At 38.0% G+C, this 11,889-nt stretch overlaps 1 protein-coding gene across 1 annotated transcript; it reads right to left on the reverse strand.

The window, feature by feature from the left end:
* Positions 1-1,226: 1,226 nt before the first annotated feature.
* Positions 1,227-11,470, reverse strand: LOC136844037 (ionotropic receptor 93a-like). Its single transcript, XM_067113052.1, has 8 exons — positions 11,273-11,470; positions 8,668-8,897; positions 5,622-5,808; positions 4,720-4,956; positions 3,769-4,049; positions 3,230-3,367; positions 2,545-2,731; positions 1,227-1,820 (listed from the first exon to the last, which is right to left on the reverse strand). Exons 1-8 carry the CDS (start codon positions 11,468-11,470, stop codon positions 1,530-1,532), a joined length of 1,749 nt encoding a protein of 582 aa, XP_066969153.1. The 3' UTR covers positions 1,227-1,529.
* Positions 11,471-11,889: the final 419 nt, after the last annotated feature.

An 11,889-nucleotide genomic window follows, 5' to 3' on the forward strand; every position in this document is an offset into this window, starting at 1 on the left:
GAGAGAGAGTGGGGATTCCCTGGTGGTCATTATTTAAAGTCGCAGGTGGATACTTTGAGAGTCCCAGATGGTGCACCTGTTCGGTTGGACCAGGTTACTCTCTCTCTCTCTCTCTCTCTCTCTCTCTCTCTCTCTCTCTCTCTGTTATTTTTGTGCCTCTCTCTTCTCTACACAGTCCGGTTGGTTTCTCAGTAACAGTTTCTCTCTCTCTCTCTCTCTCTCACACACACACACACAAACACACACACACATACAAACACACACAAGACTATGATAACGGTTATAAAATCTATACAGCTCTCTCTCTCTCTCTCTCTCTCTCTCTCTCTCTCTCTCTCTCTCAACAAAGAGAATGACTGACCAATATTGCACGCGCTGGATTCAGGTGCCGAATTTACTTGCTTCAAGAAGAGTGATGCCTAGAGTGTATATTGTTTTTTCAAGAGCTGACGGTAAATTTTGGCAGCCGATATCATCGTAATATTCGGTAATCCCTTGGTTCCTGTTTACATTTCATGCACCCTTGGCGTTATATGTGACGTCATCACTTGGCTTATTACGCAATTGCGTCCATGCCGTAATTTGTCAATTACAGTAGCTTGCACACATAAAATGAATACAGGATTTATTTACTTGTTATTGTCATTTTTGTTGCATCTTCCCCTTTCTTATCTCATTTCTTCCAGATTTCATAATATGGGCATCTTGTTTTGTGGAAACTCATGAATAATAATAATAATAATAATAATAATAATAATAATAATAATAATAATAATAATAATAATAATAATAATAATAATAATAATTATTATTATTATTATTATTATTATTATTATTATTATTATTATTATTATTATTATTATTATTATATTTGAAGGGGGTAAGGGGTAAACCCTCTTTCAAGCATGTTCTGTTAAAAAGAGTGGCAGCATCAGTGGAACTGACTTATACAAGATCTTTTCAATTCCTCTCACTATTCTTTTTTATTGCCCTTTCCCATTTATCCAGATTATGTAGCCTACTACATCGGCCAGCTCTTAGCAGATATCAGCTTTGAAGAAATGAGAATAGTAAGAAATGAAAAGATCTTGTAGAATTTCAATTCCACTGATGACGCAATTCTTCTTAATAGAACATATTATTATTATTATTATTATTATTATTATTATTATTATTATTATTATTATTATTATTATTATTATTATTATTATAAACGTAGCTTTATTATATAATCTCGATTTTCATGGATTTTCAAGGCAATTTTCCCCCTTTGAATAAAACAGCTGGTTAAATTTTTGCAGTTCTTTTCAATCAAATTTTCAGCCATTTACCGTAATTTCCATATTTCCTTGTCTTGTTATTCCACAGTCCAGTTTCAGCCATTTTCTCATTCCACTATCCGCCATTTTCTCACTCCACTATCCACCATTTCACAGTCTACTATCCTCCATTTTCTCATTCCATTAACTGCCATTGACAGTCCTCTAAACGCCATTTTCTCATTCTACTGACTGCCATTTCACAGTCCACTACCCGCCATTTTCTGACGTCAATGCCGGTCGGCGGCAACAGAAAACGGTCATCTCTAAGGCGAAGAGGACGGACGACATCACCAACCCCAGAAGGACAAGCATCAGGGGCCCTTGCATATGGACGATGGTGAGTGCCACGACTACGGAATTCCCTGACGTCTCTTGATCCGCTCCGTCAGCGGCTTCTTCGGGCGACTTCCCTTCAGCTGCGCTCTGCAGCTGCCTCTCCTGACTCTCCTTCCGGGCCTGGGCCATGAAGTCGGCGCTCCATTTTTCGTACAGACCAGCCTGGAAAGTGATTGCTGTTTTTATTATTTCAGCTTGACCTGTGACTCACATTCCAGGTCTCTCATAAGTCGGTCTGGAAAAGGACTGCAGTTATTTCAACCTGACCGGTGAGTCACGTTCCTGGTCTCCCACATGCCAGCCTGGAGAGGGACTGTTGTTTTTATTATTTTAGCCTGCCCAGTGAGTCACATTCCTGGTCTCCCATTGGTAAGCCTGGAAAGGAATTGTTGTTGTTATTATTTCAGCCTGTCCAGTGAGTCACATTCCTGGTCTCCCACAGGTCAGCCTGGAAAGGAGAGCTGTTAATCAGCTCAGTGGTCTGGTAAAACTAAGGTATACTTACTTGGAAAGGAATTGTTGTTTTTATTTCGTTCTGATCAGTGGGAAGAGATCAGAGAAGAGTGAAAAATACTAGACAAAAAGAAACTTGAACTGTCATCCTGGAAAGGAATCAGATTTACTTCGCGTAAGTTTTTCTAATTCAGTGGACGTTCTGGTATTGAAGCCAAATTAATTCTCTTAACTAGGCTATACAATCACCAGAGTACTTACAAAACTAACTGAATCACCTAATGTCCTGTGTGACGGGAAGTTTTATAAGGTATAAAGTCATTAAAACAAGTTTGAATTATGGTTGTATTCATTAAAGAACCCCAGCGAAGTGTATCTTAAATTTTCGATTTGAAAAGGATTCAGTCTATGGAGAATAATTCACTTTATTTACCTCTTTGACAGCCATGATAGACCTGTCGATGTTTTCCTTAAAAGGGGCGTCATGCGGAATGGGCCATCCAGACAGACCTGGAAAGACGTTTTCCCTCCCCAGGTAAAGGGGCGTCGACCCGTCCGCTTTCGTGAACTGCTCAGCAATGACGAGTTCCAGGTACCTCCGGACGTCTATGTGAGCTTGTCTGGAAGGAGTAAAGGAAGATCAGCTGGAAACGCTGAAGAGTTTTTGTTTCCAGCAAAAGAAAATGAGTGAATCTGGGCATTTTTTGAGAGTTTGCCTGGAAGGGGTAAAGAAGTCGTAGTTGGAAACGCTAAAGTTTGTTCCCAGCAAAAGTAAACGAAAGAGTTTGGACATCTACTGTAGGCCTATGTGAGCATGTCTGGAAGGAGTAAAGGCAGACCAGCTGGAAACACGGAAGAGTTTTTATTTTTAGCAAGAGCAACGAAAGAGTTTGAATGTCTATGTTAGTTTGCCTGGTAGATATCATAAACACTGAGGACTCTTTTTAGCAAAACAAAAGAATGAAAAAATGTGCATATTTAGCAGCAAACTTACCTGGAAAGACTGGATAAAAATACCTGGGAACCATGGATATATTACAGACTTTCATGGAAAGCAAATGTTTGTGTTTGCTTGTCTAGCGAGTACAGAAAAATACCCAGTTTGTCGCTCCACGTACTTTCGTCTGGAAGCTTCTGTAAGCCCTTCTTTCCCGGAAGTCACCGTCTCCCACATCCTGGCCAAAGTCTGGAAAACGACCGAGTCGGATTTGCTGTAGAACGACCGGAAAGCTTCCCCGTAAGACGGCATCGTTACTCTAGGGAAGATATTTCTCTTGTTGTATGAGGTCATATTTTCTTGGAGATATTTTCTTTATCATTATTTTGTTGAAGTGAAAAGCGTCTTTCATGGATATATTTTGAGAAAAATTGCTCATGGATATTTTGGAGGGAAAAACCTCTTTTACGGATATATTTTGAAGGAAAAAACATCTTTCACGGATTTATTTTGAAGGGAAAAACGTCTTTCTTGGATATATCTTGAAGGAAAAAATTATTCATGCGTATACTTTGTAGGAAAAAACTATTCACGGGATATAATTTGAAGGAAAAAGTTATTTATGGATATATTTTGAAATGCAAACAGTGTTCATGTATCTATTTTGAACCGCGAAACCAGAAACAAAACAATTGTTCTTTCTATTTCCTCTCTTCTTACTTATCAACAACGGTGATCAGCTGTTCAAGCGTCTCAGCTCTCGCAGGGTATTTGGGCAGGGTGAGGAAGGCAGTGAGATTGCCCCTGTAGGCCGAACCCAAGATGAAAGCGAACACTAACCAGCAACTAACGAGAATTCTCGAACTGGCTGACGTCGAGTGGTCCATGGAGTTATTCTGACCCAAGAGAATTCCCAGCGCGTCTTGGAAGATATCAACAAACAGTATCTTCTTCTTCTTCTCTCCCCTCTCTGGTTTCTTGGTCTCCTCGAAGTTGATCATCTGAAGTCGAGAGAAAGAAAAATTATTTGATTATCGTGCAGGTCAGTTTTATTGCAAAGGTTGGTTTTGATTGTAGGATGTTTCTGTAAGTAAATTCAGGTGTAATTTATTCGATGTATTCCACAAAAACAACGAAAATGTATTGATAAGAACTATATTTTTGTAGTTAAGGTAAAAAAATAAATGTTTAATTAGCTTAGTTCCCCCATCCACAATATCATCCATCCCCTGTGACAGGATCTATCAGGTCATCAGTCCTTGTGAAATTAGATGTCAGGGTCAAGCTAGACATGCATTTTGACAGGTCAGGTCATGTCATATCATGTGGAACTTGAGGTGAGGCATCCCATACTCCTTGGCATGTTAAGGCAGGTCACATCTGCCTGTGAAATCTGAGATTAGGCAATCCATAACCCTTGGCAGGTTAGGTCAGGTCACTGAACGGCATGTGAGAATCTAGGGATATCAGTCTACATATTGTTGTGATAGCTTAGATCAGGCTTTATTCATATCCTGTGAAAGCTTAGGCTATTCAAATGGGAACAATACACTGATATAACTGAGAATGTAATGGCCAACCAAACTTTTCATGCTAAGACTCATATCCTGGGAGATAAGAAAGTCTACAATATCAAACTATTCCAAGAACATTTTAAGAAACAATATTCACCCAGTAAATAGCCACAGGCAAGAGAATTATCACAACCATGCTTAAGATCCAGACGGTGTCTGTCAGAGGCCTGTAAAGGCTCTGCCACTGGGGTTCCAACACTGGTTTCCTCATGCAGAAAGTGGGCGATGCGAATTCGAAGGCGTACGTATAGTCGTACTGAAGGAGCCTGTTGGGCAACAGGGCGTAGATGACGGTTGCTATGAAAGATTCGCGTTCCTCCACTTTCTTCGTCACCTGTAATGAGAAATTCAGACAAATTTTACCATTCTAAGTCTGCGAAGAGTTAAAGCAAGAACCTGTCATGCTAGGATGCATCCGTACTACAGTAAAATATGTTGTAAACACAAGTCTGGAACTCATTGCACACACACATCACAAACAGGTTGAATACATGTCTACAGCTTATTGGTAGCTCAGATCAGTACTTCATATAATTATCCAAAATTTGCCAAAGGTTCATTTTCCACGTACAATCGCTGATTTGTTTTCAACTTGTTTGTGACATATATGTACTAAGTTGCCAACGTTTGTTCATGGCATGTTTTACCGCAGTGTAGATGCACCTGATGAGTGCAAACACAGAACTGTTCTGAGCCTACAAATTTGTTTGGCAATTTATTGCACATATGTCACAAATAGATTGAAAACAAATCAGCAATAGTAAGTGGAAATGAACCTTTGTTAAATTTTGGGTAAATGTATGAAGCAGCCTACTGGTTAGAACTACCGAAAGGCTGCAGACATGTATTCAACCTGTTTGTGATATGTGTGTAATAAGTTGTTAACGTTTGTTTGTTTACGACATCTTTCACTGCAGTGTTGTATACAGTGCCCAAAACAAACCAAGACTTGTAGGAAAATATTGGTCTTTGGCCTCTGCTCCTAAAGAGAAACAATACCTCATCCCAATTGGCTGTCGGGACGACGTAGTAGGTGAAATTCAGTCCCCGGGAGATGGCGTCCAGCATCAGGTAGTCCGTACCAGAGAGGACTTCGACCTGCTCCCCTTCTGGAGTCGTTCTCTTCGTCACCTGCCAATGTGGGGCAAAGGGCAGTGCCGTCACGTTGACCTGACCTCCGTAGAAGCTGAGAGAGAGAGAGAGAGAGATCAGGTCAGGTAAATGAATGGAAATTTCAAGTTTTTCATTTTTTATTTTTTAATGCATAACTTTTCATATTTGATATCTAATCATTTCGATTTTGAATAAACATAAATTTTGATATTAAAAAATCCTATTTTCTGAATTTATTTACCGTTATTGTAGTGGAAGAAAATTAAGAATATTTCAACGAAATTATAAACAAGTATGTAATTTAAAGTTTTATTCTTACTCTTTATAACTTAATAGTCATAGCTTACAGATTAATGAATAATCTTAATTACATGGAAATGTATATGAGTAGGGCCGAATGTGTTACACAATTCTTGATTAATTTTGCAATCAAATTTGCACTCCAAGAAAAACAGTGGCATTAATCAAATTAGATTATATTAGATTATATATGTTTACTGCTTAATATGCTGATCCTTATTTGATCATTGAGCACAAATAGTAATAAAATACAGATCTGCGTTAATGTAGGAAAATGAAAACTAGAAATAAATTAGTCTTGCGCGTCGGACAAAGGCGTATACAATTAAATCCGTCTTCTAATGGCATACCAAATCTCTCTCTCTCTCTCTCTCTCTCTCTCTCTCTCTCTCTCTCTCTCTCTCTCTCTCTCTCTCTCTCTCTTTCTGTTTGTATGTGGTAAGAGTAAACCATCGTAGCATATTGATTTTTGTTGATGATAGAATTTGTTACTCTGCGCTAATGAAAAGGCTAAATCATGAAATGAAATCCATATTTCTCTTAAAAATTACCTTTTATGAACTTTCTCTCTCTCTCTCTCTCTCTCTCTCTCTCTCTCTACACCACATAGACACACACGCATATATATATATATATATATATATATATATATATATATATATATATATATATATATATATATATATATATATATATATATATATATTGTGTGTATATATATATATACAGTGTATATATATATATATATGTATATGTAATATTATACCCAAACTCCCTGCTCCCTCCTCTCTCTCTCTCTCTCTCTCTCTCTCTCTCTCTCTCTCGCTGGAGTAAGTACGTGATACGATCTAAGCTTATGATTAAATCTGACATATGGACAGCAGCTGATATGATTGTCACGCTATGGTCGCATTTAAGACTTACGATCCATTACAAGGCTTAAAAGAAATGTCAACAGCGCTGGACTGTTTGCTTCCGTTGACAAAGGCTTGTATTTCGTGATTATTCGGATATTTTAGTCCTTAAAAAGAATATTTCTAACTTTGTTATGGATACTTTAATGCGTCACTAATGATAATAATAATGATAATGATGATAACTGGACTCACTTCGAAAACTTTACAGGAAAAAATCTGAACTTCTTCATGAAGACCAAGCCGTCGCCACGAGACCATGAAGCGATTCGAACGAAGTGCACACCTGAGTTGGTGTGAGGCAAATAGGAGAAGATTCCGTACCTGCCGATAAAGAAAAAAATAGTAATATTCTTCCCCTCTGTAGTTCTTTCCTTTATCATCGGGCTATTGAAACGATTGGGATATTTATATATATATATATATATATATATATATATATATATATATATATATATATATATATATATATATATATATATATATATGTATATACATATATATATATATATATATATATATATATATATATATATATATATATATATATATATACATATATATATATATATATATGTGTGTGTGTTTTATATATATGTATTTATACATATTTATAAGTATATCATATACATATACAGTACATATATATATATATATATATATATATATATATATATATATATATATATGTCTTGCTTCATGCTAATGAAATGAAATGCGTGTACTGTCTAAGAAATAGGCTACATGCACACACACGCATCCTTTTATTAAGGGAAAAAGGTATATAATAATAATAATAATAATAATAATAATAATAATAATAATAATAATAATAATAATAATAATAATAATAATAATAGGTCTTATTAAAAAGGATGGCTGTATTGTGCGAATTTATCTTATACAGTATCTTTTCTATTTTCCTTATGATTCGCTTTTCGGGCTCAACGATGTTGGTCAGCAACTGGCCGATATTCATATTGGAAGAAGGATAGTGTGTGGATTGCGGAAAGTCTTTTATTGAAATATCCAATCAGAAATCGCTCGTCGTCTGGATTCAGGTTCTACTTCAGGTACCGTTGACATGTTTCGACCATCTCGTTGGTCATCCTCTGGACGTGGTCGAAAAAGATCTGGAGAAACAAGGCGCTTGGGTCAGTATTTATAGGGGGGTCTTGATCAAGAACCCCCATCCGCCCCCCAAGGCGCTTGGGTCGGTATTTATAGGGGGGTCTTGATCAAGAACCCCCACCCCCACCCAAGGCGCTTGGGTCGGTATTTATAGGGGGGGTTTTGATCAAGACCCCCCCCTATAAATACTGACCCAAGCGCCTTGTTTCTCCAGATCTTTTTCGACCACGTCCAGAGGATGACCATCTCGGTCGAAAAATGTCGACGTTACTTGAAGTAGAACCTGAATCCAGACGACGAAGGATTTCTGACTGGATATTTCAATAAAAGACTTTCCGCAATCCACACACTATCCTTCTTCCAATATGAATATCGGCCAGTTGCTGACCAACATCGCTGAGCCGAAGAGCGAATTATAAGGAAAATAGAAAAGATACTGTATAAGATATAATTCGCATGATACAGCCATCCTTTTTAATAAGACCTGTTTAAAAGAGGGTCTATTCCCTTCAAATAATAATAATAATAATAATAATAATAATAATAATAATAATAATAATAATAATAATAATAATAATAATAATAACTTTTTCTTCTGCGGCGCCTCCTTCGTGAGAACCATGGCGTTCATCATGGAGAAGGTCCAGTAGGAGGCGAAGAGGTCCCGAAGATGATAAACGGGAATGGTGGAAACGACGAGCAACCTCGTCGGCCAGATGAGGAATCTCCCCTTGAGCGAGGTGTCGCCGAATTCCCTCAGGAACCCCAACGAGTTGCTCATGAGCGCTGCTGTGAGGCACCAAGATGTCTTCCGGAGCTGTGGGGGTAAAGTTTACCTGTTTTTATTGAATGACTTATTGGTTTATTTATGTGTATTTTTAATGCGCAATACAAACACACGATAAACATTACTTGAAGGAAAACCTTTCCGGTGAATGAATTTTAACATTTGATTTCTTTCCTCGTTTTTAAGGCTTCCATTCAAACTTTTTTATATTGATCGATTTATTGACCTGCATTTGGCCACTACACTCCTCGTATATAATACACAACACACAATACACAAACTTCACTTAAACGAAAACACTCCCAGTGATGAATTTTGATATTTGATTTCCTTCCCCGTTTCCAAGGCTTTCACTTAAACTTATTTTTTATTATTTTCTTAAAAATGAAATATCAGAAGTGGGCCAAGCAAGCACCCTTATCTAGCCCAGACCCGGAGGAAAGAAAAAGGGTTTGAGATCAGGAGGAAGACACGGATTTCTCTCTTGGAGGACGGAATGTTATAAGTAATGAAACACAGGGGAAGAAAAAAAATTCCGAAGCTTGACAGTTAAAAGAAAGAAAATCACAAAACAAGGATTACTGTGGGAAAGAGTGTCCTGTCGGGTGTTACAATGCTGACTGATGGTTATTCGATGGGTGAGTGACCAAAATGGTATTTACAAAGGAGAGACATCGTATCCATCTGGCGGTAAAACCGAAAAAATCGAAATAAAGACTAGTTAAGGCCTTTGAAGGGGGCCTCCTGATTGTGGCCTTATGTCAGCGCTGATTCTTTCCCAAACGCGGCCTTTAAATGTGGAAAGGTGTTCAAAGTGAATACGGAGCCTGATGTAGACATCTGGACTCGACCTACCAAGAAAAAACATAACTTCTTTTCGTACTTATTTTACGTAATTAAGAAAGAATAAATCCCTGCTTTCATTTCATTCCGTTTTTTTCTTTAAGAAAGAGCAGAAACTTGGTGTAATAATTCACTTAATCTCTCTCTCTCTCTCTCTCTCTCTCTCTCTCTCTCTCTCTCTCTCTCTCTCTCTCTCTCACGTATTTTAGAAAAAAAAATTCCTTGATTTCATCTTATTTCTTTTTTATAGAAAAGAAAGCAGAAACAGGTGTGATCATTCTCTCTCTCTCTCTCTCTCTCTCTCTCTCTCTCTCTCTCTCTCTCTCTCTCTCTCTCTCCTTTAAACGCGTATCTAGAAACGGATATAAAGAGAGACAATAATCTGTATGAGGAAGGAAATGGAATACTTAAAAACCAAAAAGAAATCGTGACATTGGAAAAGAGAGAGAGAGAGAGAGAGAGAGAGAGAGAGAGAGAGAGAGAGAGAAAATCAAACGCTGGATGAAAAAATACGTATTTTTCGTCTTCATTTAGAGAGAGAGAGAGAAAAAAGGGGTTAGGTGAGAAGGCGGTTCCCTCAAAAATGCAAAGAGTTGGGGAAAGTTCAGTAAAGGCAAACTGATTCCGAACTCGCACAGGGTTTCGAGACTTAAAATAATCAATGAGTAGCTGACGTTGGGAGGTCATTAACCAAGAATTTATTAAAAGGGGAATTCTGGATGGCAAAATCGTATGAAAAAAAGGAATTCCATGCTGCGTTCCGTATGTGTATACGTGTGTACTTGCAAGCGCGTGTGCATGTGTGAGAGTTTATGCGCGTGCCTTGTTATGTGAGCTGACCGTAGCAACTTTGTTATCCACATGAAGTTACAAAACACTGTTTTGACTTTGATTTATTTATTTATTTATATAATCACAAGAAAACCAATATGACGAACTATTTGATGAGGAATTTCCAAAATAGGGTAACTAGTAGAGAAAACACGGGAATAATGATAGGAAGAGAGACAGACAGACAGACAGAGTCAGAGAGAGAGAGAGAGAGAGAGAGAGAGAGAGAGAGAGAGAGAGAGAAACACTCTATTGGGGATTGTATCCATTAGCGTCGCTTGCAAAACAAGCAAAGAGGGCCTCTGATACAAAGCAGCCATTACAAACACCAGTTATAAAGAGACAGTGAATATTTACTTTCGTAACAGGGATTAACCTAAGATCCATTCCAGGTGGGAGAAAAGACTCAGGCTCGTTTCGAGGGAAATTTGATATGGCATGGGGCCAGCAGCCTCATTCCTAATAACAAGTTGAGAGTCGGAAGGTCAACAGTACCTACTTAGGTGACTTAATTCATGAATTCGGTTGTGATTTGTTTTGAACTATTTTTATCATTTTTATCTTTCATCAGACCATTAGGGTATAAGATTGATTAACAGCCCGTAGATCTACGTCACTGATCTTGATCATTACGACGCCATTTGTGAAACCAAATCAGTCAATCCGTCATATTTTCACCTGTATATTAAAAAATATATTTTTTTTGCCTAAGCAGAACGAAATTATCTCACCTTCCGAGCCTCGTTGATGACGGTGAACAGGTCCTCCTTGACCTGTCCAGCTGTCGAATAATTGAGGAAGCTCCCACCAGATGACTCTGCTTCAAACGTCCCAAATCCCCAAGGGGCGTTGAGCTGTCTCATGGCCTGAAGACGATAAGAGAAGTTCTTTTGATGGAAATGATCGTCATTTGACCAGCGGCGGCTCATAAAGTGTTGAAAAGGTGCTGATGGAGATGGGCTAGTGTGAACCTCTGGGCTCTTAGCAGCCAACAAGGAACAACATAAATACCGGGTCAATTTAAATGGGAACATGACAAAAATGCATTCTTGCGGAAGTCGTGAGTGAACAACACGCACAAGTGGAGGTGCGTGTGTCTGGTAGCCTACTTACTTTATATAAGTATTACTTGATTGTGTCACTATTTCTGGTAATTCTGCGACGGTCATTGTTAACCCATTTTTTACTATTCTATTTCTCAAACAGACTAATATTGCAATGCACCACGGAAGTGTTTTTTCATGGGCAGATTCCTTTATAGCTAAAGCGTCTATATTTACTAACATACAATGCACCTTCTTCCTGGTGCTCATTTTAACTGATTTATTTACTCCTAAACTGCTATTTA

This window comes from Macrobrachium rosenbergii, chromosome 12, assembly GCF_040412425.1.
Source record: "Macrobrachium rosenbergii isolate ZJJX-2024 chromosome 12, ASM4041242v1, whole genome shotgun sequence".
NCBI lineage: Eukaryota > Metazoa > Arthropoda > Malacostraca > Decapoda > Palaemonidae > Macrobrachium > Macrobrachium rosenbergii.